We start from the raw sequence: 24,701 nt of genomic DNA on the forward strand, positions 1-24,701 counted from the left end.
CTTAAATATAATAAGGAAAATTCGATTTGTCCCCGAAAGCTCAATTCCATCTCAATTAGAATAGACAAATCTGCGACTATCATAGTATGTGTTCTTCATCAAAGCAGCGCATACAAACCAATGTACATATACTTCCAGTGCTTTGATTTTCGTCTGCAACCGAGGCCAGCTTTTTAAACACAAATGTAGTTTCGAAATCATACTTTAACCGCAGTGCAAACGCTACCGCATTAAATACAGTCGCCTAATCACTCAACACATTTGGTTGCTATAAACTTTTGAAAATAAATTTCCATATAACTGTTTATCCAGTTTCGATACTAGCGGTAATCGAAAATCATGCAAAGCTACTACAAAAACCGGAAGTAACCAGTTTTCTCGTATTTTGTAAACATGCTTGATGTCCGAAGTGTCAATGAAAATTATTAGACCAAAATGACATAGTATATAAAATCAAAACAAAAAGAAATTGTATAAACGATGGCGTCCAAACAAAGGAGGATAGCATTGATGGGCTTCAGATCTGTGGGTTAGTAATTTAAGTCCGAGAATTAACAACAAATGTTGATAAATAAAATGGGTTATGGAGGTTTCGGTAAATGACAAGTTCGGTAAATTGATTTATATAGTAAAAGCCGTGGAGGTTTCGGTAAATTGATTTTATAGAGGAGGTATACCTACAACGAGGTGTTAATGACACCTATTATCGGCTTACAATAACATTAGGGGCATTTATTTGCAAACTGTGGATTAATTTTGATGTACATTAATTGAGTTGTTTGGCACTAATTTAATGATCTGTTTAAATGTACGGACTTGATTTTATCAAATTAGAGATGTTTGCAAAGTGTTATTATTAATTATCCAGGCTTGCAACCTATTAATATTCTAATCGATAGAGGTAAATTATATATTAAGGTCATGATCATTTTGTATTATATATATGTTTTTATACAATTAGTTGATAAAAACCTTAATTAAAGCGTATCAGTTAAAAAAAAAAATAATAATGTGGCTCTTACAAGAGGTGGCCTCCACGTGGCAAAATGTATCTAATTAGTATGTGATTACTCCCTCATTTTTTTTAAATGACATGAAATATTCAAATATATATATTGTATCCAAGGTTTAGTTGTTGCTTATTTATAATATATGGTAAATAAAACGGAGTACAAAGTAAATCAGTTATTATTTTTTTATTGAACCGATTTGTTTAGGCAAAAAATGATGTCAGTTATTTCGGCCGTAAAACCCATTGTTCCAATACAGAAGCCAGGTGCCTGTGTATTAATTTGATAAGATAATGATCATCACAGCAGCTTGCTATTACACAGTGTATTCATTCGGCTGGCGTTGTGTTAGATGTCATTTTTATCAGTTTTCAAGTTTTCAATTATGTGTATCTCTTCGCTTAACTCAACGTTCAATGGCACGCGCACTTAACATAATTATAAAACATAACGCGTATCATTATATTACTTTTTATTAATTACGTACACGTATTAAATTTTATATATTGTTTTTTATTGTGTTTTTCTCAACCAGAAAGAAAAAATAAAACATATAATAAATATAAAATTCAACATGAACTCATTTTTATTAAATCATATTTTACAAGAAACTTTTTAAAATAGCATTAAACTTAATTGAAGAGCTTACATTGATTCCGCCATAAATCATTATTTCTTATTACTATTACATGTATGTTACTATTATGTTCTTTAAATAAAAGCACCAATTTAAAAAAACAAACAACAGTATTGCGTTATTTAAATCGTAAAATTAACCAAAAATTTCCTAACAGAATTCGTTTTTCAGAGGTAGCTAATTCATTTCCCTTAATTCTTTACCTTAGGCATAGCATTAATTACTCAACTCAAAATTAATCCACAGTTTGCAAATAAATGCCTCTAATGTTATTGTAAGCCGATAATATGTGTCATTAACACCTCGTTGTAGGTATACCTCCTCTATAAAATCAATTTACCGAAACCTCCACGGCTTTTACTATAGAAATCAATTTACCGAACTTGTCATTTACCGAAACCTCCAGCACCCAATAAAATTCCATCAAAACTGAAACTGAAATTAACTTGCTGCTTTTTTCCTTTAATACTATGATTTCAAATGTCATTTAAGATAAATATTTTAGCTTTACAAACTTCAGCGAACTGGTGATGTCTTGAAATGCTCCACATAGTTCTTGATTGCTTTGTCAAATTGACTGAGCTTTTCTGAGTAGAAAGTTCTTCTTGATTGGTCTTTTTTTCATGTAAACGAATTATGTTTCCTGGATGTCTTTTGTATTGCGTTCAATCAACCTATTACCTTCAACATCAATTGGTTGTCAGTTGTGAAGAAAAATACTCAAAACAATTTGAGTGAAAAACATTATTAAACCATAAGGCAAAAACGAAGTTTTGAAATATAGATTTAAATTTTTCTTGCGAAGGTAGCCGATGTATTGCTAATGGCTGATTAGACAGGAGATCTAGCTCGCAGCGAATTCCAGAGATACTTCATATAATAGTGGATAGTGTATTTTCAAATTAGGAATACCTTGCATGGACAATTGCAAAAACTTACATATTTTCATGAAGCATTTGTGTGTTTGAAACTTTGGATAAATATCATAATTATGTGAGCACACAATGTCACTTAAGTTGTTTAAATTTGAGCATAAGTTATACATTTATGATCTGTGTGCGTTTATTCATGCCAGCAAATAGTTAATGTTGCTAATATAACCAATTAAAGTGCAGCCTGGATTTCAGGCAGCGAGTTTCCATTATAAAATTCTGTTATCAGTTGCAACTTCCAGAGATACGTTGCTTGTTTTCCACTACATTGTGTTTATTGCTTTTTCCACTCTGACAGAAATTTTCCTGAAACTATTTTTTCCACAGAAAAATTCATTTCTACTAAACAATTAATGCTACTGGTATAAGTAAAAGAAGAAACTAAACATTATTTTCAACCAAAATGGGAAATTTATAAATATGAATAAACAGACTAACGCAAAAAAGACTTTTGTTGTTTATCCTTTCACTTGTTCTTTGGGTCACTCAGGATTCAAAATGTAGTTTAAGAATTGTTTCAAACAATGCCATTAAATGATTTGTTAAATGTTTATTTCGCATATTTGATATTTGTGTCTATAAAGTGGTGGCAATTCGTATAACAAATATAATCCAAGTCAGTTTCATTCTAAGAGTGTGTATCAGTCAACTTCAGGTCAGCAAAATGTCCACATAAACTGGTTCCATGAAATAAATGCATGCATTGCAGTTCATAATGAAAGCCTTGCATAATTTACATGAAACTAGTTTTTAGTCCCCTACTGGAGAAACCGTCACACTTTTCTGGATCCTGCGATAACTCTAAGAGTTCTTCATATTTATTCATGAAACTTGAAACATGGACAGATGGCAAAATGGAGATTATGCATGTCTTTTCATTTTGTTCCTACATGTATGTCGAGAATTCTGGTTGCTATGGCAACAAATAGACTAGAAATATTAACAAATAGACTAAAAATATTGCTGAAAATAGTGGATCATGCGATAACTGTAAAACTTCTTCAGATTTTTTCATAAAACTTGAAACATGGATAGATGACAATATGGAGATTATGCACATCATTTTATTTTGTTCCTACGTCCAGAATTCTGGTTGCTGTGGCAACAAATAGACTAGAAATATTGCTGAAAATGGTGGAGTGTCATCTGTAGGGGACTTTTATTGCTTGGCAATAGTCTTGTTGTGAATGTTGCAAGCAAAATGTTGATGCCATCAAATCATTACCTGCACGGTAGGTAATCTTTCAGGCCTTGCATAATTAATTCAATTATAAAAATAGTTTTTGTAATGCTATTTACATCAATAATTGTTGCAGGAAAGTCCAGTTTGACCATTCAGTTTGTTGAGAACCAGTTTGTTGATTCCTACGATCCAACCATTGAAAACAGTAAGTTACATGCTCTTGTGTATTAGCTTTATTCACATTATCTTGTAACCGATAAGTCACTTTTCCAGTGTTTTAGAGTGTTTGAAATTTATTTATAATTTAATATTTTTTTAGCTCACCTGATTGCTCAGGAGAGCTTTTGTGACCGGTCTTTGTCCGTCGTCCGTCCGTCCGTCTGTTAACATTTGTTCGTAAACACTCTAGAGGCCACATTTATTGTCCGATTTTCATGAAACTTGGTCCGAAGCTTCTTCCCAATGAAATGTCGGTCGAGTTTGAAACTGGGTCGTGCCGGGTCAAAAACTAGGTCACTAGATCAAAAAAAAGAAAAAAACTTGTAAACACTGTAGAAGTCACATTTTTGGCCCAATTTTCATGAAATTTTGTTAGAACTTTTGTTTCCTAGATACGTGAGTTAAGTTTGAAAATGGTTCCGGTCTGTTGAGAAACATGGTTGCCAGGGGGACGTGGCAGTTTTCCTTATATTTATATAGTAAAAAGGCTTGCAAACAATCATGAATTAAGGTCATGTAACATGTGAGACACTTCTTCTAAATATTGCATTTAAGAATACAGTAGTTACTCCCTTTTGATTATTAATTATTTCATAATAATACAGTGTAGTTGTGTTTCATTTATGTGTTAATTGTTATTCGAGGTTGGATGTTTTTTTTGCCCCCTTTCGAAGAAAAGGGGGCATATAGTGATCGGAATGTCTGTCCGTCTTTCCCTCACACTTTGCATTTAGGTTTCCAAAAATGCTCATAACTTCTATGTCCCTTGAGATATAACCTTCATATTTGGTATGCATGTGTATATGGACAAGGCCTTTCCTTATGCACACATTTTTTTCAGCCCTGTGACCTTGACCTTGAACTTAGGGTCCACGTTTAGGTTTCAAAATCTGCGTTAAGTTTTTGAAAAATGCTCATTACTTCTATGTCCCTTGAGATACAACCTTCATATTTGGTATGCATGTGTATATGGACAAGGCCTTTCCATCTAAGTCTGCGTTTAGGTTTCGAAAAATGCTCATAACTTCTATGTCCCTTGAGATTTAACCTTCATATTTGGTATGCATGTGTATATGGACAAGGCCTTTCCATGCGCACACATTTTTTTACCCCTGTGAACTTGATCTTGAAATAGGGTCCGCGGTTAGGTTTCAAAATCTGCGTTTAGGTTTCGAAAAATGCTCATCACTTCTATGTCCCTTGAGTTATAACCTTCATATTTGGTATGGTTGTGTATATGGACAAGGCCTTTCCATAGGCACACATTTTTTTCCCCCTGTGACCTTGAACTTAGGGTCCGGGTTTAGGTTTTAAAATCTGTGTTTAGGTTTTGAAAAATGCTCATTACTTCTATGTCCCTTGAGATATAACCTTCATATTTGGTATGCATGTGTACATGAACAAGGCCTTTCCTTTCGCACACAATTTTTTACCCCTGTGACATTGACCTTGAACTTAGGGTCCTCGTTTAGGTTTCGAAATCTGCGTTTAGTTTTCGAAAAATGCTCATAACTTCTATGTCCCTTGAGATATAACCTTCATATTTGGTATGCATGTGTATATGGACAAGGCCTTTCCATATGCACACAATTTTGTACCCCTGTGTGACCTTTATCGTGAAGTTAGGGTCCGCGTTTAAGTTTAGAAATCTGCGTTTAGGTTTCGAAAAATGCTCATAACTTTTATGTCCCTTGAGATATAACCTTCATATTAGGTATGCATGTTTATATGGACAAGGCCTTTCCATACGCACACAAATTTTGACCCCTTTGACCTTGAACTTAGGGTCCCCATTTAGGTTTCAAAATCTGCGTTTAGGTTTCGAAAAATGCTATAACTTCTATCAAAGCGTTTATAGGGGGCATATGTCATCCTATGGTGACAGCTCTTGTTTTAAGCTCACCTGATTACTCAGATGAGCTTTTGTGACTTGTCTTTGTCGGTCGTCCGTCCGTCCATCCACATTTGTTCGTAAACACTCTAGAGGCCACATTTATTGTCCGATCTTCATGAAACTTGGTCAGAAGATTTGTCCCAATGAAATCTCCATTGAGTTTGAAACTGGGTCATGCTGGGTCAAAAACTAGGTCACTAGGTCAAAAAAAAAGAAAAAGCTTATAAACACTGTAGAAGTCACATTTAATGCCCAATCTTCATGTAACTTTGTCTATATGTCTGTGGTTTTGATATGTTGGTTGAGTTCAAAAGTGGTTCCCGTCCATTGAAAAACATGGCCGCAGTGGGCGAGGCAGTTTTCCTTATATGGCTATAAAGAAACCTTGTAAACACTCTGGAAGTCACAATTTTTGCCCAATCATCATGAAAGTTAATCAAAACATTGGTTTTATGTCGGACGAGTTTGAAAATGGTCCAGATCGGTGAAAAAACATGGCCCCCAGGGGGCGGGGCATTTTTCTCTATATGTATATAGTGAAAACATGTGAACACTCTAGAAGTAACATTTTTTGCCCAATTTTCATGAAATTTAAATTTGGTCAGAACATTTGTTTCCTTGATACGAGAGTTGAGTTGGAAAATGGTTCCGGTCAGTTGAATAACATGGCTGCGGGGGGGGGGGGGGGGGGGGGGGGCAGTTTTCTTATATTATTATAGTAAAACTTTATCTCAGATGAGTTTGCAAATGGTCCCGATGAGTCAATAAACATGGCTGCCAGGGGGGTGGGGCAGTTTTCCTTATGTGACTATATAGAGAGAAACCTTGTGATCGAACACTATAGAAGTCACATTTTTTGCCTAATCATCTTGAAACTTAGTCAATACATTGGTTTTATTGATTTCTTGGACATGTTGGAAAATGGCTCAGATCGATGAAACACACTTTTTAGCTCACCTGATTGCTCAGGTGAGGTTTTAGGATTGGTCTTTGTCAGCTGTCCATCCACATTTGGTTTGTACACACTCTAGCATTCACATTTCTCAAGCATTCTTTATCAAAGTTGCTGAAAGATCTCAGTCAAGTTTGATGATGAGCAAAATCACATAATTAATGCCATAATTATTGTCCAAATTTTCATTATATTATACAAAATCCTTGTAAGCAAAGTTTGATGTTTGGGGGGTCAACTCGAAATATAGGTCACAATTTCAAATCTTAAAACAAAAACACTCCCTTCGCCAGAGTTTTGGTTCAATAATGATGAAACTTGACCAGGCTGTTTGTCTGGTCAATATCTACATGTAGGTCATGTTTGACATTAGGTAAAGATTGAATGAACCGACTCCTCTCAGGTGAGCGAACTAGGGCCATCTTGGCCCTCTTGTTTATAAATTAAATGCATGAACAGCATAATTTTGATAACATGCCGTGAGGATATTACTATTTCAATTAATAGATACTGTAGAAACAACTTTATGATGTAAAAGTTACATGTATTTGACATCCATCGTTGGAAAATGGGGCTTATGTCATATGCATCCATGGAGTCTGGTCAGAAGCTACGTAGTAAAGGTTACATTACATTTATTCCGATTGCCATAGAGTCCCATTATAAAACTGACAACGCAATGCATTTTTTTTTCAATGCATTTTTCTTTCCTTTCCGACGTATCAATTTTCCGAACGTGGTATCATTTTACAGATGGATCTGTCCTCTTCCAATAATTGCAATCAAAAACATACGGTCTCGCAACTTCTAAGAAAGTAAATTGCTGTTGAATGCACCCACCATAGAAAAACTTGTTTCGGAATTCAGAAGCCTAATTTCAACAAAAGACACACACAATAGAAAACGCCCCCCCAAAAGTTAATTTTTTAAGTTAGCTTCCAATCCAAGGCATCAAATGTACTCCAGACACATACAGGCTATTATTAGCAATAACCACAAACAACATTTCTCAATTGTTAAATGCTTTTATTCAAGAAGAGAAAAGGAACTCTTTAGGCACTACTTTTGAATGGAACACGGAAGGATACACAGTGATTTAACTCTTTCAGTGCTGGAACCGAATTTTGAAGGCCTTGGCAAACCGTTTGGATCCAGATGAGACGCCACAGAACGTGGCCTCTCATCAGGATCCAAACTGTTTGCTACTCTGATAGTATTCTTTGAAAAAAATCGAAGAAAATGCTAATTTGAGAAAATTCAGCAAACAACATTTTAGCAGACGACAAATTTCCCAGCATGCAAAGGGTTAATGTAATGTAACCTACACTACAAAGTAATTAAAGTAATGCAAGGTTTTGTGCTCTCATTAGCGGATGGGCTGGTCTGGAGCTTGGCTGACATATGGCACAAAACCCATTTTGACCCTTTGCATGCTGGGAAATTTGTCGTCTGCTAAAATGTTGTCTGCTGAATTTCTAAAATTAGCATTTTCTTTGATTTTTTTCAAAGAAAACTATCAGAATAGCAAACTGTTTGCAAAGGCCTTCAAAGTTCGGTTCCAGCACTGAAATGGTTAACATGACAAGGTCTTTAATCGAAATGTTAAAGCGAGATTATACAATTTTGATATGTGTTTAATTGTAATATATTGATAAAAATTATGTTACAGTAACACAAAATAGGCAAGAAAAAATATACATTGAAGATGAATTTCATTAAATGTAGCAAAGACAAATTATCGCCCAGAGCCGATTGTGACCAAGATATTTCGTACATATTTTCCTACAATAACCGAGCATTCATCTTTTTATAAGGATCAGAGTTAGTGTTCGTGTGTCGTTTGACTATATATATCTTTGCAAGAATTTAAAATGAACCGTTAAACTAAATTTAGATTCACATCGTACATGCATGATATACATGCTGGCAAATTCGACTGTACAGACATTTTTGATTTCAGAAATAAATATCAGTTTTGGCTTATTTCGCATTTTTGTGCCCCTGGATCAATAGATCGGGGGTATATTGTTTTTTGTCCTGTCTGTCTGTCTGTCATTCTGTCATTAAAACTTTAACCTTGGTTAAAGTTTGATAACTTTTTTGACATTGAAGATAGCAACTTGATATTTGGCATGCATGTGTATCTCATGGAGCTGCACATTTTGAGTGGTGAAAAGTCAAGGTCATTCCTCAAGGTCAAAGGTCAAATATCATTGTATTTTTCTTTCCTAAAACTTTAACCTTCATTAAAGTTTTGTCATAACTTTTTAAATATTGAAGATAGCAACTTGATATTTGGCATGCATGTGTATCTCATGGAGCTGCACATTTTGAGTGCATGGTGAAAGTCAAGATCAAGGTCATTCTTCAATGTCAAAGGTCAAATAGCATTGTACTTTTCTTTCCTAAAACTTAAACCTTACATTAAAGTTTTGCAATAACTTTTTGAATATTGAAGATAGCAACTTGATATTTGGCATGCATGTGTATCTCATGGAGCTGCACATTTTGAGTGGTGAAAGGTCAAGGTCATCCTTCAAGGTCAAAGGTTAAAAAAAGCGGCGCATTAGGGGGCATTGTGTTTCTGACAAACATATCTCTTGTTCGACACATGTTTTTCTTAACTTTTATTTTAATTTATATTGTGATATATGTATAATGATTTTTTTACACATTTTTATAAATTCATAAATATTTGACAAAATCGTTTAATCCCATTTAAAGTAAAAATATAAGCAGTGCTGGCATTATTATACGCCCGTATAAAATACGGGACGTATTATGTGAAACCCCTTGGCGGCGGGCGGGCGGCGGGCGGGCGGCGGGCGGAAGGCATCACTTTGTCCGGACTCTAATTAAAATTGTATTCATCCGATCTTCACCAAACTTGGTCAGCAGTTGCATCTAGTTGATATCTAGGCCAAGTTCGAATATGGGTCATGCCGGGTCAAAAACTAGGTCATAGGGTCAATAAGTGCATTTTCAAAGGGGCCACTTTGTCCGGACTCTATTTCAAATTGTATTCATCCGATCTTCACCAAACTTGGTCAGCAGTTGCATCTAGTTGATATATAGGCCAAGTTCGAATATGGGTCATGCCGGGTCAAAAACTAGGTCATAGGGTCAATTAGTGCATTTTCAACGGCGCCACTTTGTCCGGACTCTAATTCAAATTGTATTCATCCGATCTTCACCAAACTTGGTCAGAAGTTGTATCTAGACAATATCTAGGTCAAGTTCGAATATGGGTCATGCTGGGTCAAAAACTAGGTCACAGGGTCACTTAGTGCATTTCAAGCATTTAGCATGGTGTCCACTCTCTAATTGAAGTAGTTTTCATCCAATCTTCACCAAACTTGGTCAGAAGTTGTATCTAGACAGTATTTAGGTCAAGTTGGAATATGGGTCATTCCAGGTCAAAAACTAGGTCACAGGGTCACTTAAACCATTTCAAGCATTTAGCAAGTGCTCTCTAATTGAAGTAGTTTTCATCCGATCTTCACCAACTTTGGTCAGAAGTTGTGTCTAGACAATATCTACATGTAGGTCAAGTTCAAATATGGGTCTTGCCAGGTTAAAAACTAGGTCACGAGGTCCCGTAGTGCATTTCAAGCATTTAGCATGGTGTCTGCTCTCTAATTGAAGTAGTTTTCATCAGATCTTCACCAACTTTGGTCAGAAGTTGTGTCTAGATGATATGTAGGTCAAGTTCAAATATGGGTCATGGTAAAGTTATCAAGTTGTCCAAAGTCTTAAAACGGGCGTATCTTGTGACAGTTTGGCACTCTTGTTTTGAATATCATATTTGTTCAGAAACATCAATATTGATGGTTCTTTATAATATCCTGAGGCAAACACAGTCAATTGTTCAAGAACATTTTATCATTGCTAATGGTTATATCACGGAATGTATACATAGACCTATGGTATGTATGATGACCCTGATGTGTGGAATACATATGATATTGAATAAGTATGCGATAACCATTTTAAACAAGATGCAAAGCACTGCAGAACATTTAGATTATCCATGTAGACTACATTCAAATAGTTCACCGAAAAGATTTCTTGGTGAACAAATCATATGTACATGTATGTTGTTCAAATGTGTGATGTAAAAATGTTTAACTTCATTGTATGGCATCATTTATTTGTATTTTATTTCTTGTAGCTTTCCACAAAACATTTAAAATCAACGGCCAGGAATATGCCCTTCAACTTGTCGACACCGCTGGTCAGGTAAGACAAGCTATGGTGGCATACCAGTCCTGCGTTTTCTATGACTTAGAGGTAGAGTGAATAATATTGTTTAACCCTTTCCCACTCAGAGGTAAAGTAAATAATATTGTTTAACCCTTTCCCACTCAGAGGTAAAGTAAATACTATTGTTTAACCCTTTCCCACTCAGAGGTAAAGTAAATAATATTGTTTAACCCTTTCCCACTCAGAGGTAAAGTAAATAATATTGTTTAACCCTTTCCCACTCAGAGGTAAAGTAAATAATATTGTTTAACCCTTTCCCACTCAGAGGTAAAGTAAATAATATTGTTTAACCCTTTCCCACTCAGAGGTAAAGTAAATAATATTGTTTAACCCTTTCACACTCAGAGGTAAAGTAAATAATATTGTTTAACCCTTTCACACTCAGAGGTAAAGTAAATAATATTGTTTAACCCTTTCACACTCAGAGGTAAAGTAAATCATATTGTTTAACCCTTTCCCACTCAGAGGTAAAGTGAATAATATTGTTTAACCCTTTCCCACTCAGAGGTAAAGTAAATAATATTGTTTAACCCTTTCCCACTCAGAGGTAAAGTGAATAATATTGTTTAACCCTTTCCCACTCAGAGGTAAAGTAAATAATATTGTTTAACCCTTTCCCACTCAGAGGTAAAGTAAATAATATTGTTTAACCCTTTCCCACTCAGAGGTAGAGTGAATGGCTATGTACAAAAAGCATAATACCAGAACAGCCTGCAAGTAACTCGCAGTCTGTTCAGGATTGTGCTGTTTGCTGCTCACCAGTATCCAAGGGTTGAAAATGAAGCCTTCAAAACTTTAATCTAGTATGAAAGGCCTTTAATTAGATGTAACTTTATAAGGGACTACACATATATGTACGTAAAAATACTTATCTAAGGGTTAAAGGGTTAATTAATGAGTGTTTCAACAATAAGCATGTTAGTGGATGTTGGCCTTTGACTAAAAGTAAGATAAGAACAATAATAGGAAACAAGAATATTCTAGTGAGAATAAAAGAGTCCATGCTGCAGTTGATGAAAGTAGCAAATTAATCACGGATTAAATAATTAACATTTGTTCAAATGTTATCTTTTAGTTCATAAATTGTGACCTTTGGTATTTGTAATAAATTTCACTAATGATATCAAATCAGTAAATTACCCTCTCAAGATCAGTTTTAGTTAAGTTCATACATTATGTTGACTTCTGCCTACATGTACTTCACATTAAGCCGACTAACCTTACTTGACAATTCTCGAAAGCAAAGTTTACGTAATGTTATTTAAAAAAATGCTAAATTTTGTTTTTGTTTTTCTTGTTGATTGAACACTACTAAGTTATGGAAATACATACCGGTAGCCATTTAGTATTTTTGTTTCAATGTATATTGAAATGTTTGTGTGAGCTGCTGGAACCTCCACATGTGATAACATTTCAGGATGAATACTCCATCTTGCCCCAGTCCTACTTCATCAACATTGATGGATACATTCTCGTTTACTCGGTTAATTCCAAAAAAAGGTATTGACAATTCTTTTTCATTTCCATGTTTTTGTCTTTGAACTTTTCGATCATTTTTATCCCCACGCTTTTCAAAAAGTGTGTGAATTATGTGGTTATCTCCGCCGTATGTCCGTCCTGGCCACTATGTCATCCTACACTATTAGCCCCAGAACCTTGAAACTTACACACATGGTAGCTATGAGCATATGTGCAACAGTGCACTATTTGGAATTTTGATCTGACCCCTGGGTCAAAAGTTATGGGTAAATAAATGGGTAAAAAAACCCTCATTTTACTAACAACATGCGACGCACCTGATAATAACTTTTGACCCAGGGGTCATATCAAAATTCAAAATAGTGCACCGCCACACCCATGCTCAAAGCTACCATGTGTAAGTTTCAAGGTTCTAGTGCTAAAAGTGTACAAGGAAATAGTGGAGAACCACGCCCTGGAAAAAAGTTATTGAGGTTGGGATTGGGCCGGGTCAGAGATTTTCACTCATTTTACTAACAACATGCAGGGTGGGTTTATGCGTCAGCCTCTGCCGTGCCATTTATAGTTTTAATTGCATCTGTCAGAGAACATGAAAAATATTTTATTGTATCGAATGTATGTAGTGTACATTTTTTAGTTTAATGTAAACCCAATTTTTACCTACATTCAGTACAAGCGAAACAAATGTTTACGCTTCATCATGAAGAAAATGTAGGAAGTAACATTGTCATAACCCATGGTTTGGGATATTACTTTTGTCACTATAATATATATATACTTAACCTACTAAACAATTGTTTTCTACCACTTTTTGGTGTTGCTTTGGGGGGTGAACGGCTGATTAGCAAAGCCCAGTAAAAAATGAAGACATTTATCATTGATAATTTCATGTAATACACAGACTTATTCCATAGTGTGTCTTGGCGAGTTGTTCATGTTTTATTGTGTGCCTAGCAAATACGTTTCTCTCATCATTTTCTTAAATTGTCTTTATTTTCAAAAACAACACAAAAAACCATCAAATGACAGCATGAAAATGACATTTTGTACTCCTTCTTGCAATTTTATACAAGAAATGTTGTATTTAAGCTATGCTTATTGCACAAGGCTTTATTTTGACAATGTACTCCATCTTGATGGGGTCATGGGAAATAATTGTGCACTGAAAAATACCGTTATATTTCAGTTTCGAGGTGATACAGTTTGTCTACGACAAGCTGCTGGACATGAAAGGCAACATAGGCACCATACCGGTGATCCTAGTAGGCAACAAGAGTGATCTGAACATGGACAGGTGGGCCCAGTCACCAGTTGTTTGCCTCTCATATGAAAGTTTTGTACCAGTGATATAATGGGTGTTTATCTGACTGTCAAAAGTTTGCAAAACCCCTCAATCTGGGGGTTGAAACAAAGCTGCCCCATTTAAAAATACTTTTACAATCATATACCAGAATTAAGTAAAGGTGTTAACTTTTAAAGAAAATGCTATTGGCACAAAATGGTCTAACATTGTATTTATTAATGGATTTTTTTTTCTAACATAAGTCTTTTGTGTTTTTTTTTCTTATTTCTTTACCTTTGTTATAATTTGATCAGTTCTCTCCCTTTGCTATACTCGATTTAATTTGCAAAAATGTCTCCATTTCATGTTATTGTGATTTAGAATATTCCCTTTGTCAAGGCACATTGATTCATGGGGATACTGAATGTTTTGATAAATAGAAAAAATGACTGAAAAATACATTTACGTTTGAATTTCAGACTGTAATTTTAAGACATGATAATATTTTTTAAAGTTTTAAAATATTTAAAAAACACAGTGATTTTATTACTCTCTTTTTTTTGCAAGCATTCTGAACCAAGTTTTTTTTCTTTTAACTTAGATTTGACATATTATACCTAAATTAATAAAATCTTCGACAATATTCTTAAATTCAAATTATAATTGTGTGGGTGTTAAATCCTTGAATTCACTTTAAACGCCTGCCGGTGAACTCTTTGAACGCCTACTGGTGCAATTGTGTCTCATGCATAATGTTGTTTTGATTCCAGGGAAGTTTCTACAGAGGCAGGAAAGCGGGTGGCTGAGAAATGGAAGATCCCGTTTTTAGAGGCATCGGCAAAGGATAATCATGTAAGGCAATAATTTTGTGAATTTTTATTTAATCCTTTCCCTTTCAGAAGCAAAGGCAAAATGGCTATATGCACACAGCACAAAACCAGAACAGCCTGCAATAACTTGCAGTCTGTTCAGGTTTTATGCTGTTTGCTGCTCATCAGTATCTAAGGGTTGGAAATGAAGCCTTTAAAACTTGAATTTAGTATTACAGGTTTTTAATTAAATTTAACTTTCTTTAGGACAACACATGCATCAAAATAGGTATCTAAGTGATATTTTTATGCCCCTGGTAGGGTGGCATATAGCAGTTGAACTTTCAGTCAGTCTGTCTGTCAGTCTGTGCGTCTGTTCGAAAACTTGGCCATAACTTTTGCAATATTGAAGATAGCAACTTGACATTTGGCATGCATGTGTATTTCATGGAGCTACACATTTTGAGTGGCGAAAGGTCAAGGTCAAAGGTCAAAAAACTAAATCCAAGGTAAGTAACGAGCTTTAAAGGGAGATAATTTCTATTTTATAGCATTTGGCAGGTACAGATCAATTTTACAAGGGAAGTAATATTTTTTAAAGGGGGCATTGTGTTTTTGACAAACACATCTCCTGTTCATTTTAAGAAAGTCCCTTCATAGAAAAAATCAAGCTTAGGAGTGAAATGTCGTCCCTGATTAAACTCTGCAAACTGCACAGTCTAATCTGGGACGACACTTTACGCACATGCATTAAGCCACATTTTAACAGAGCACATCTTGTTTATTTTTCCATTGTGGGTGTTTGTAATTTTTCAGAGTTCTCAGCGTGTGTTTGAGCAGATAGTGACCACCATCGAGCGAGCGTCTGGCAATGTTCCGGAGAAGAGTGGCTGTATACTGTCGTAGAAACTAGCATCAGTCCATGTGACATAGTCAGCAGTGTAAATACTAGTAATATGTGGTGTGTCAGTGTGTTTTTTTGGTTCAATTTTGTGTCCTGTAGAGGGACCCAATTCCCAATCGAAAAAAGTGTATATAATTTTTCTAAATGGGACCTAAAAATTCCCAATAAAAAGATTTTTTTTTATCAACATTAAGGTAATCTCCCATCCCGCTCTATAAGTTACACTTTATTAACTTAAATATTTAAAACACCCTAAGTCTCTACAAGTTACACTTTATTAAATTAAATATTTAAAACACTGTAATTCTCATGTTTGAATCATTTGTTAGCAAAAGAACAACACTAATTTACCAAAACCAATTTTGGTCAAAACGCCGTGATTTTCTCAATCCAAAGGGACCCGGCCCGATTCCCAGAATGGTGAAAAAACAGTGTGTATCCACGGTCAATACTAAAAAATAGGTCTTATTCAGCATCCACTTACTTTACCCTACAGTATGGACAATTTTTGTTGAAGCTATATATATCTGTCAATACTAGTACATGCAAACAATCGTGTTGTTTATTAAAAAGTTCATTGATTTAATATCGCCCTAACTGGGGATACAAAAAAACAATTTTAATGTTTATTAAAATGTTCATTTATTTAATATCGCCCTAACTGGAGATACAAAAACAATTTAAATGTTTATTAAAATGTTCATTTATTTAATATCGCCCTAACTGGGGATACAAAAAACAATTTAAATGTTTATTAAAAGGTTCATTTATTTAATATCGCCCTAACTGGGGATACAAATAACAATTAATTATGTCTCAGTGTGTACAATGTTTATGGTTTTTGTTTGGTTTTAAATTGTGCATATAACTGGTCATAATTATTGTTGTTTTTTGTAGCTGAATATGTTTTACATGTGTCTTCTAATGATATACAATTATTATGCATTTAATGTATAAATACGTCACATTTTCATTTGATTTTTGTGTGTTCATGAATATGGTTTTAATTCACAATTTTTCTAATTGCTAATATGATTGGTCTCTTGTTTACGCACTGCTAATAAATATTTAATGGGAATTATAAATTTTTCTTATATTTGCAGAGTTATAAATTGAAGCATCATATAAAAATTATTTAAATAATAAATAAGCTTCACCAAGAAAAATATGCTAATGCACACATTCAAACAATAATTGGATTTTGAGTAATTTTGTTCCTCATTGTTGTAGTTATTTTAATTACGGTAATTGAATATTGAAATATATCATTTAAATATAATTTTAAGCAAGTCATGCTTTCCTAATTTTTTTTTCAAAATTGATTAAAGGTTGATGAATAAAAAACTGGAATAAAATATCAGAATAAGTGGTGCCAGAACATCTATGAAATTAAGCGATTTATCCAATTACAATAATTGTCAGTTGAAAATTAATTCACATACTTAAATACGTATCTGGGGGCCGTTTCATCAAACCTCGTACGACAAATAAGAATATGATACGAATTTCAAAGACACAATTGTACAAAACACGGCATAATAATAACACCATTGTGTACTGTGTAGTCTTTTTTATACATTCTATTGTTTTCTCAACCATGGTTTATATTGTAAGTGCATATCGATTAGCAGCTTTAATATTATGAGCTTTTAAAATTTAGTCCTAAATTAAGATTGCCATATGATCTTTGATGAAAGGGGCCCCTGAGTGGTAAATGGTTAAATACTTTAATATCTAAGTGGTACAGGGTTAAGCATGTACACTTGTGGGATATCCCTTCTATGCTTTGCAGATTTGTTCATGCAACAAAAAGGCACAAGTTTTTAATCTGCAACAAATGCAACTAAACATGTTGGTTACATGTAGCAACTTAAATTTGATGGTTATGAATCTCTTAAAAGTAATATAAATTTGATTAATTGTGCCATTATCGAAAAACAAATATGTTACACTTCAACATACCTTGTTCATATTTTCTATTGTGTACAGATTGAAGACACACATTTTTGATATAAAAATCAAATATATAAACTTAAGAAGCACGATATTTTTGAATGTTTTGTAAAGTTTGATAAATTAAAAAAAACATTTTTTATTTTTATTTTTGTTATTTCCATGTAACTTATAAATGAAACTCTGACATATTATTATTTTACCATAATAGTGTATGTTTTTTGAAGATGTAATTCATTTTGTTATTTAAATGTGGGCTTTCAGGCCCTCATTGGTCTGTTTACAAATGTTACATCAATACACAAGAAGGTTTGGATGTATAAATGATATGGTAGAAGCACCACCTATACGATAGAATGCATGTAAAAGTGTTATTGATATGAGCCGCTCTGTATGAAAAACGGGGTTTAATGTATATGGGTAAAGTGTCGTCCCAGAATAGCCTGTGCAGTCCTAATCAAGGACGACACTGTCCGCCCAAACTGGATTTTTTCTGAGGAGAGACTTTCTTTAAACAGAAAATAGCATGAATGTGGAAAGTGTCGTCCCATATAAGCCTCTGCACTTTACGCACATGCATTAAACCCCCTTTTCACAGAGCATGTGCCATATTAATATAAATATACCACCCCAATTGTTAAATCTATGTTCTGTGTTTTTAATAATCATTGTGTTATAAGCATTGATGAAATAAAAAAAATGCAAAAATGCTGTATCCGTAATTTCAGAATTGAAACATATTTCTACAAAATATGGCTACGTATGTAAATAAATATGAACATTTTCGTCTAATGGAATTTTTTCATTGACAGGAATGTTCTTTTAAACAAAATTCCAGTCTCGTTGGAAAGTCCTGTCCCTGATTAGCCGTTTCAGCTTGAACAGGCTAATCTGGAATGATACCTTACACTCATGAATTACAGTGATTTTTTTCGCTTTATATTTTTCAGCCTGTGCCTTTTGGATTTGGAAAAAGCGTGATAGTCCATGCAATTGGAAAAAATTAAACATTATAAATATGATTATAAATTACAGTTTACTAATTATTTATAAAAGCATGTTTTCTAAAATTTATATTATAAAGTGCTAGGGAATTAAAGTGCTGTATATTAAACTCAATAAACCAATGCATATTAATCTCAATAAACCAATTATTGAGTTTATTGGAAATGTTTTGCATATTTTTGAGGAAAATTTTGTCACATTTTGGGGGGAAAATGCTACTTTTTGGCTTTGGGAAACAGCCTTTTTCTACATTTAGCAATTGGGAAACAGCCTGTAAGAGGCAGTAATTATAGGCAAAAAAATCACTGAGCCCAGGTTTCCCAGAGAACGGCACTATTATGAATTCCTTCAAGCCTGGTTAGATCCTCATTTCAATTATTGAACATTTTGCGGTGAAAGTTATGCTTCTGAAAATGGAGAGTATATAGCTTGTTCTATTGTGTATAGAAATCTCAGATATTTGATTGTGACAGATTTGTTGGGGAAATATTATTAAATTTCAATATTCTGATAATTCTGTCAGAGAATCATTTACATAGATTGAATTTGTCATCATTGATTATTGAAGTACGAAACTGGAATTTATGTTTGTTGAAAGTCGATAATTAATATTGCTCCAAAAGCCAGGCTTATGAAGGATAACACTGTCTGCTTTTATGGAATTGTTCGTTGAAAAAAACTCTGTTCTGTTTGGAAATTTGGTCCACATGCTAGTCCTTGAGGGTGCTTTACATGCATGTAATAAGCCCAGATTTTCCTGAGCACTGCTCAAATGAATATGCATGCTGCATTGATAGGTGTGAAATAAATATGCATGCTGCATTGATAGGTGTGAAATGAATATGCATGCTGCATTGATAGGTGTGAAATAATATTTAGAGCAAATAGATTTATGACTACCATTATGTATGATCTGAACACTCAGTGGTTATATTTAATAAATTACTTATTATTTTAATCATTCTCTACAGTTGCAGAAAGCGTTTTGCCATTTCATTCCTAATTATCAAGCTGTGTCACTATGATCTGCTTTGTTCACGGCTGTTCAGTTCGTTAAATTGTACAGTGTGATTCACGCCAGTTTGAATAATTAATACTTTATGATTGTTTGTCAATTTCTGTGATATATGTTTATCCATATCTGCTGTGTATGATGCCAGGCAATCAGTGGATGTTAATTATGTGATTTGAAGCTTTTATCCGTCTCTAGTCTGATGTATATTTTGCCAGATAGCTAGTGTTTATTTGAGTTATCTAAATACATGTAAAATATAAAAACAAAAACGCAAAACCCAACAACTTCATTAGTATGTGAAATGTTGAACTAATTGGTTAATATTTAATAAATTTTGTTGAACTTAATTATATTAAATTTAAAGTTGTGTCTTTAGAATATTGTAAGTATGACAAGAAACTTAGCATTTAATACTTACAGACATTCTTGACTGGTGTTTTTAGTACCGTAATTGTTTGTTTTGTAAAACATAGTTTAATATGTTAAAACGTTTTCATATAGGAAACAAATACATAGTTATAAGCCATGGACTGGATCGTAGCTAATCTGGCGATCGCCTAAATTTTGACAGTGTATTCAGAGAATTGAATTTTCTAAGTATTGGTATATGTTCTCTCGCAGGAATACGAAAATATAACAGTAAAGCTTGTGCGTGCGTGGATTCAAATAATGTGTACAGAATAATGGTACATATCGGTAATCATAACCAAGTATAAACATGATGTTTGAAACGGAAAAACAATATGATTTGTAATATATATAATTTTCTGAAAAGTATGTTTTGTTGAATTCCCCAAATGTATGTGAATATACAATACAATGTTACAAGATGTAAATTTTACAGTACACCTTACCATTTGTTTGCCTGAAGTTTTGTTGCAATTAGTCATTTTACAATATATATATAATCAACGTTTTTGCATGTACATCGAACATAAATTTATAGGATTAATCAAGTCCAAATGATTTGTACATCAGCCAATGGGTGAACATGAACATGGTTATCAATTCTTAATTTATTGTTGCCGGTAATTGTATTCAGGTTGCCTTTCAGTCGCAAATTGGGTTTGATTGATATATACTTTTTTTTTAAACAAAATAAACCAGATTTAAATGGTCTTAGCCGTTTTTAAATATATACCAAAACCAAAGATCTATCGACTAACATGGTATCCGGACAAAGGACACCTGACAATCGGCTCCCTGCGTTTTTTTGCATTCCCGGACAATCTGCAACTCGTAAATTTGTCGACCAGGACAATTGGCACGTGATGAAATTTTCCACCCGGACAATGGGCACCCTATTAAAGGCTATGACACATTTAAAGGGATCTTTTCACGCTTTGGTAAATTGACAAAATTGAAAAAAGTTGTTTCAGATTCGCAAATTTTCGTTTTAGTTATGATATTTGTGAGGAAACAGTAATACTGAACATTTACCATGGTCTAATATAGCCATTATATGCATCTTTTGACGATTTTAAAACTTTAAAATTATAAAGCGTTGCAACGCGAAACGATTGAATAATTTAAAGAGTTCTTTTTTTGTCGTTAAATTTGTGTGTCAAATGGTCTGTTGATGCGTCTTGTGTGTAGTGTTGGGCCCTGCGTGCTTGTCACCTTCGCTTTCAGCCTATACCGCTGGCTAGCCCTGTGCGAAAATGAAGCTGAAGTGCGTAAGTCTTCACTGCCAGTACATAGCCTCTCTACAGACAAGTCCTATGTAGTGCCACCTAGTGGCGACACACGTCAACTGAGTACCTCGCGGCCTCAGGCTGAACTACAGGGACTCGGAGGTGGTCTGCCCCCAGACATGCGGCATGCCAGGCCCACCGGCGTATGGAAATGCCCTGATGCCCATGAACAGACCCCCAGCCAAAGGGTAAAATGGCCCCTGTGTTCCCAGGGATATAAGGTTCCCCGCCTACAGGGTTAAGTAGGAAACCACTGCCTTGTGGTTTGTCGTTGGATCGGCAAAGGCTAAGGGTGAGGTAACCCCGACAGAAAACCTAGGGAGTTGAAATCGGAGACGTTAGGCCATTGGCACTCCCTTAACAAACCATGACGTCATGTACATCGCTATGTCTACACAATCAACCGGTGTTACTCGATGTGGTGCTGAGTCTCTGAGATCCCACCAGGGAGATTCAGTGCCGGGCTCTGAGCCTCGACAGAGTCCACCCACAGCTACTGGGGGTCCCTCCTTCATTCCACAACAAGCCAAGAGAAGAAGAGGAAAGAAAGCTGGCTACAATAAGCCTAGGAGGAGAAAAGACCAACATCATCCTTTCAAGGTGATGCATTGGAACGCAGAAGGAGTCTTTAACAAAAAGACAGAGCTAGAACATATCCTTCATGAACAGGACATAAATGTCTGCTGCATTCAGGAAACTCATCTGCAGCCAGCGAAATCCTTCAAGGTCAGAGGATACCAGAGTTTCCGATGTGACAGAGAAGGCAGAAAGAAAGGAGGCATCATGACATTAGTCCGGAACAACATCAATGTAGTCCAGACTAAAACACATATGGATGACTCTGAATTTCAGGTTCTGAGTCTCAGGAAGAACGATTTCAATCTGAAGCTTGTGAATCTCTACTCTCCAAATGACAAAGCTCTTTCCCTAGACAGTATCCCAACAGAAGAATCAAACTTCATTGTTGTTGGCGACTTCAACAGTCATTCACAAAGCTGGGGATATGACCACATGGACCGACGCGGAGAGGAAGTGGAGAACTGGCAAGATGAAAACAAGCTTAATCTTATCAACCAGCCTGAAGATCTGGCAACTTTCTACTCTAGGAGATGGCACACAACGTCGACCCCTGACTTAGCTTTCTGCACTGCAGATATCCAAGGGCATATCAAGAGAGAAGTCTGTGAACAACTAGGAGGAAGCGACCATCGTCCAGTTCACCTCATCATAAACCATTCTACCTCTTCATCCTCAAGCATCCCCAGATGGAACTACAAGAAGGCCGACTGGACCTTATACAAACGTCTGAGTGATGACCTCTGCAGAGATATCAGAGTGGATGGTAGAGATATAAACAAAGTTGTGAAAGACTTCAATGCATGCATACTAAACGCAGCACAGAAGGCGATACCACGTGGGGCCAGAAAAGACTACAAGCCATACTGGAGTAGGGAGTTGGAAGACCTCCAGACTAAGTTGACAGAAGCCAGGGTGGAAGCAGAAAGCAACCCCTCACAAGAAAGCAACCTCTCACTACAGCGAGCCAAGGCCAAATTCCTGCGGCACAAACTTGAAGCCCAGAGAAAGAGCTGGAGAAACAAAACAGCATCACTCAACCTGGAGCGAGATGGCCGTAAGCTGTGGAGGTTAACGAAACAGCTGAATGACGATGAAGTCCAAGCGAGAGGCTCAGTAACTCTGGAAGAGAATGGAGAGTTGCTGACAGGCAAACAAGCGGCAAATGTCTTTGCCAGCAACTACAAAGATGTCAGTGACATTCCTGTCAGTAGAGAGAGACAGAGAGAAGTAAGAAGAGAACAAAGGGACAGGAAAACAGATGATGTGACATCAGACCGCATGAGCCAAAGCCTGACCCTGCACGAACTACAGACAGCAGTCAGGCAGCTGAAATTAAAGAAGTCTCCAGGACCAGACAATGTGACCAATGAAATGATCACCCATCTAGGCAGTTCAGCAATGCACAAACTCCTAGACATCTTCAACCACAGCTGGACACAAGGCCAACTTCCCCAAGTCTGGAAAGAGGCCATTATGATACCTATCCACAAGAAAGGCAAGGATCCGAAGCAGGCTGGAAGCTACCGTCCAATAAGCCTCACTAGCTGTGTTGGGAAGACGATGGAGAGAATTGTAAATGCACGCCTTAAATGGTATCTGGAGACGAACGACTTAATTGCAAAACAACAAGCTGGATTCAGGCAATTCCGCTCCACCGAGGACCAGACTACCTACCTGGCACAAGAAATTGAAGATGCTTTCCAGGAACAGAAGGTTGTCCTGACAGCATGGATAGACCTTCAAAGGGCCTTCGATAAAGTCTGGACTGACGGACTCCAAGTCAAACTGATGAGGAATGGAGTTGGAGGAAACATGCTGAAGTGGATCAAGTCCTATCTATTCAATAGAAGGGCAAAAGTAAGCTTGAACCAAAGAAGCAGTAAAAAGTTCCTTCTACGGCACGGTGTCCCACAAGGAGGAGTCCTGTCCCCGACGCTCTTCTTACTCTTCATCAACGATCTTGTGTCTGAATTGCCAAGGGGAGTGAAGGCGGCACTTTATGCTGATGATCTTGTGTTATGGTGCAAAGAAGAGCATGCCACCACAGCCACATACAGAATGCAAGAAGCAATAGACAAACTTACCGCATGGGCTGAAGACTGGTGTGTAATGATCAACAAAGAGAAATCATCCACCACACTATTCACATTGTCATCAAAACAGAAAGCAGGGACGGTGAGAATGGGAGACACTCCTATGACTGAAGCAGACGAGACCACGTACCTGGGAGTCACCTTTGACAAGAGGCAAACGTGGAAGCCACACCTCATGAAAGCAGAAGGAAGGGCCCGAAGAAAACTTGCAATGATGCGAAAGCTTGCGGGAACTACATGGGGGGCAAATGAGCACATACTCAAGACAGTCTATCAAGGCACAGTGAGACCCCAACTAGAGTATAGTTCCCCCACATGGTCTTCCACAGCCAAATCCAATCGCCAGGCTCTGGATAAAATCCAGAACCAAGCTCTGCGCATCATGACAGGAGCAACCAAGTCCACACCAATTGCCTTCATGGAAAAGATAACAGGAATACAACCACTTCAAGAAAGAAGAGATGTCAAAATCCTGCTTCAGACAGAGAAGTATAAATGTCTAACGGATCACCCCATGTCAGCCAGAGTTAAAGGGTACACCAAAAATCGGATCAAGCGTAGCAGCTTTGTACACGAAGCTAAGAAGCTGGACAAGGCCTATGCAACGGATCTGACCATCCCCACCACTCCGCTTGGTCAAGAAGACATCATAGATCCATTACAAAATGACATGTCAAATGTTGCAGTAAGATCCAGTGTTCCTCACCTACAGCCAGGTAAACAAGAGGATGAGCATATCAGAAAGAGCCTCACACTTGCCATGGTCGATGACGAATACCAAAGAGAGGCATGGACTCA

At 35.9% G+C, this 24,701-nt stretch overlaps 2 protein-coding genes across 4 annotated transcripts in view; both read left to right on the forward strand.

Annotated features, from left to right (window-relative positions):
* LOC127859396 (membrane progestin receptor gamma-like) overlaps window positions 1-24,701 on the forward strand; it is a 418,822-nt gene that overhangs the window by 138,660 nt on the left and 255,461 nt on the right. Inside the window, exon 3 of one of the 2 annotated variants that reach the window (XR_008039348.1) lies at window positions 14,824-15,403. The exons of the other annotated variant lie outside the window; for it this stretch is intronic. The gene's annotated coding sequence lies outside the window, so the exon portion shown is untranslated. Of the gene's footprint in view, window positions 1-14,823; window positions 15,404-24,701 lie in introns of those variants that run through there. 2 annotated transcript variants of the gene reach the window in all.
* Window positions 355-19,783, forward strand: LOC127859401 (GTP-binding protein Rheb-like). 2 transcript variants are annotated; one of them, XR_008039357.1, is made up of 8 exons: window positions 355-529; window positions 3,896-3,967; window positions 10,999-11,066; window positions 12,508-12,590; window positions 13,756-13,863; window positions 14,622-14,703; window positions 15,477-16,200; window positions 16,326-19,783. XR_008039357.1 is itself a non-coding variant. In XM_052396773.1 (7 exons), exons 1-7 carry the CDS (start codon window positions 481-483, stop codon window positions 15,564-15,566), a joined length of 552 nt encoding a protein of 183 aa, XP_052252733.1. In that variant the 5' UTR covers window positions 355-480; the 3' UTR covers window positions 15,567-19,783. The 2 variants fall into 2 exon arrangements, 1 of the variants encoding a protein (XP_052252733.1); XM_052396773.1 differs by having other exon boundaries at window positions 15,477-19,783.

This window comes from Dreissena polymorpha, chromosome 15 (assembly GCF_020536995.1).
Source record: "Dreissena polymorpha isolate Duluth1 chromosome 15, UMN_Dpol_1.0, whole genome shotgun sequence".
Lineage (NCBI taxonomy): Eukaryota > Metazoa > Mollusca > Bivalvia > Myida > Dreissenidae > Dreissena > Dreissena polymorpha.

What these genes read in the sequence shown, in the direction of transcription:
- LOC127859401 (XM_052396773.1), top strand. Translation starts at nt 481, where the DNA reads ATGGCGTCCAAACAAAGGAGGATAGCATTGATGGGCTTCAGATCTGTG. An exon ending in CGATCCAACCATTGAAAACA is followed by an intron (nt 3,968 to 10,998) that starts GTAAGTTACATG and finishes TATTTCTTGTAG; the next exon opens with CTTTCCACAAAACATTTAAA. An exon ending in AGTGATCTGAACATGGACAG is followed by an intron (nt 13,864 to 14,621) that starts GTGGGCCCAGTC and finishes TTTTGATTCCAG; the next exon opens with GGAAGTTTCTACAGAGGCAG.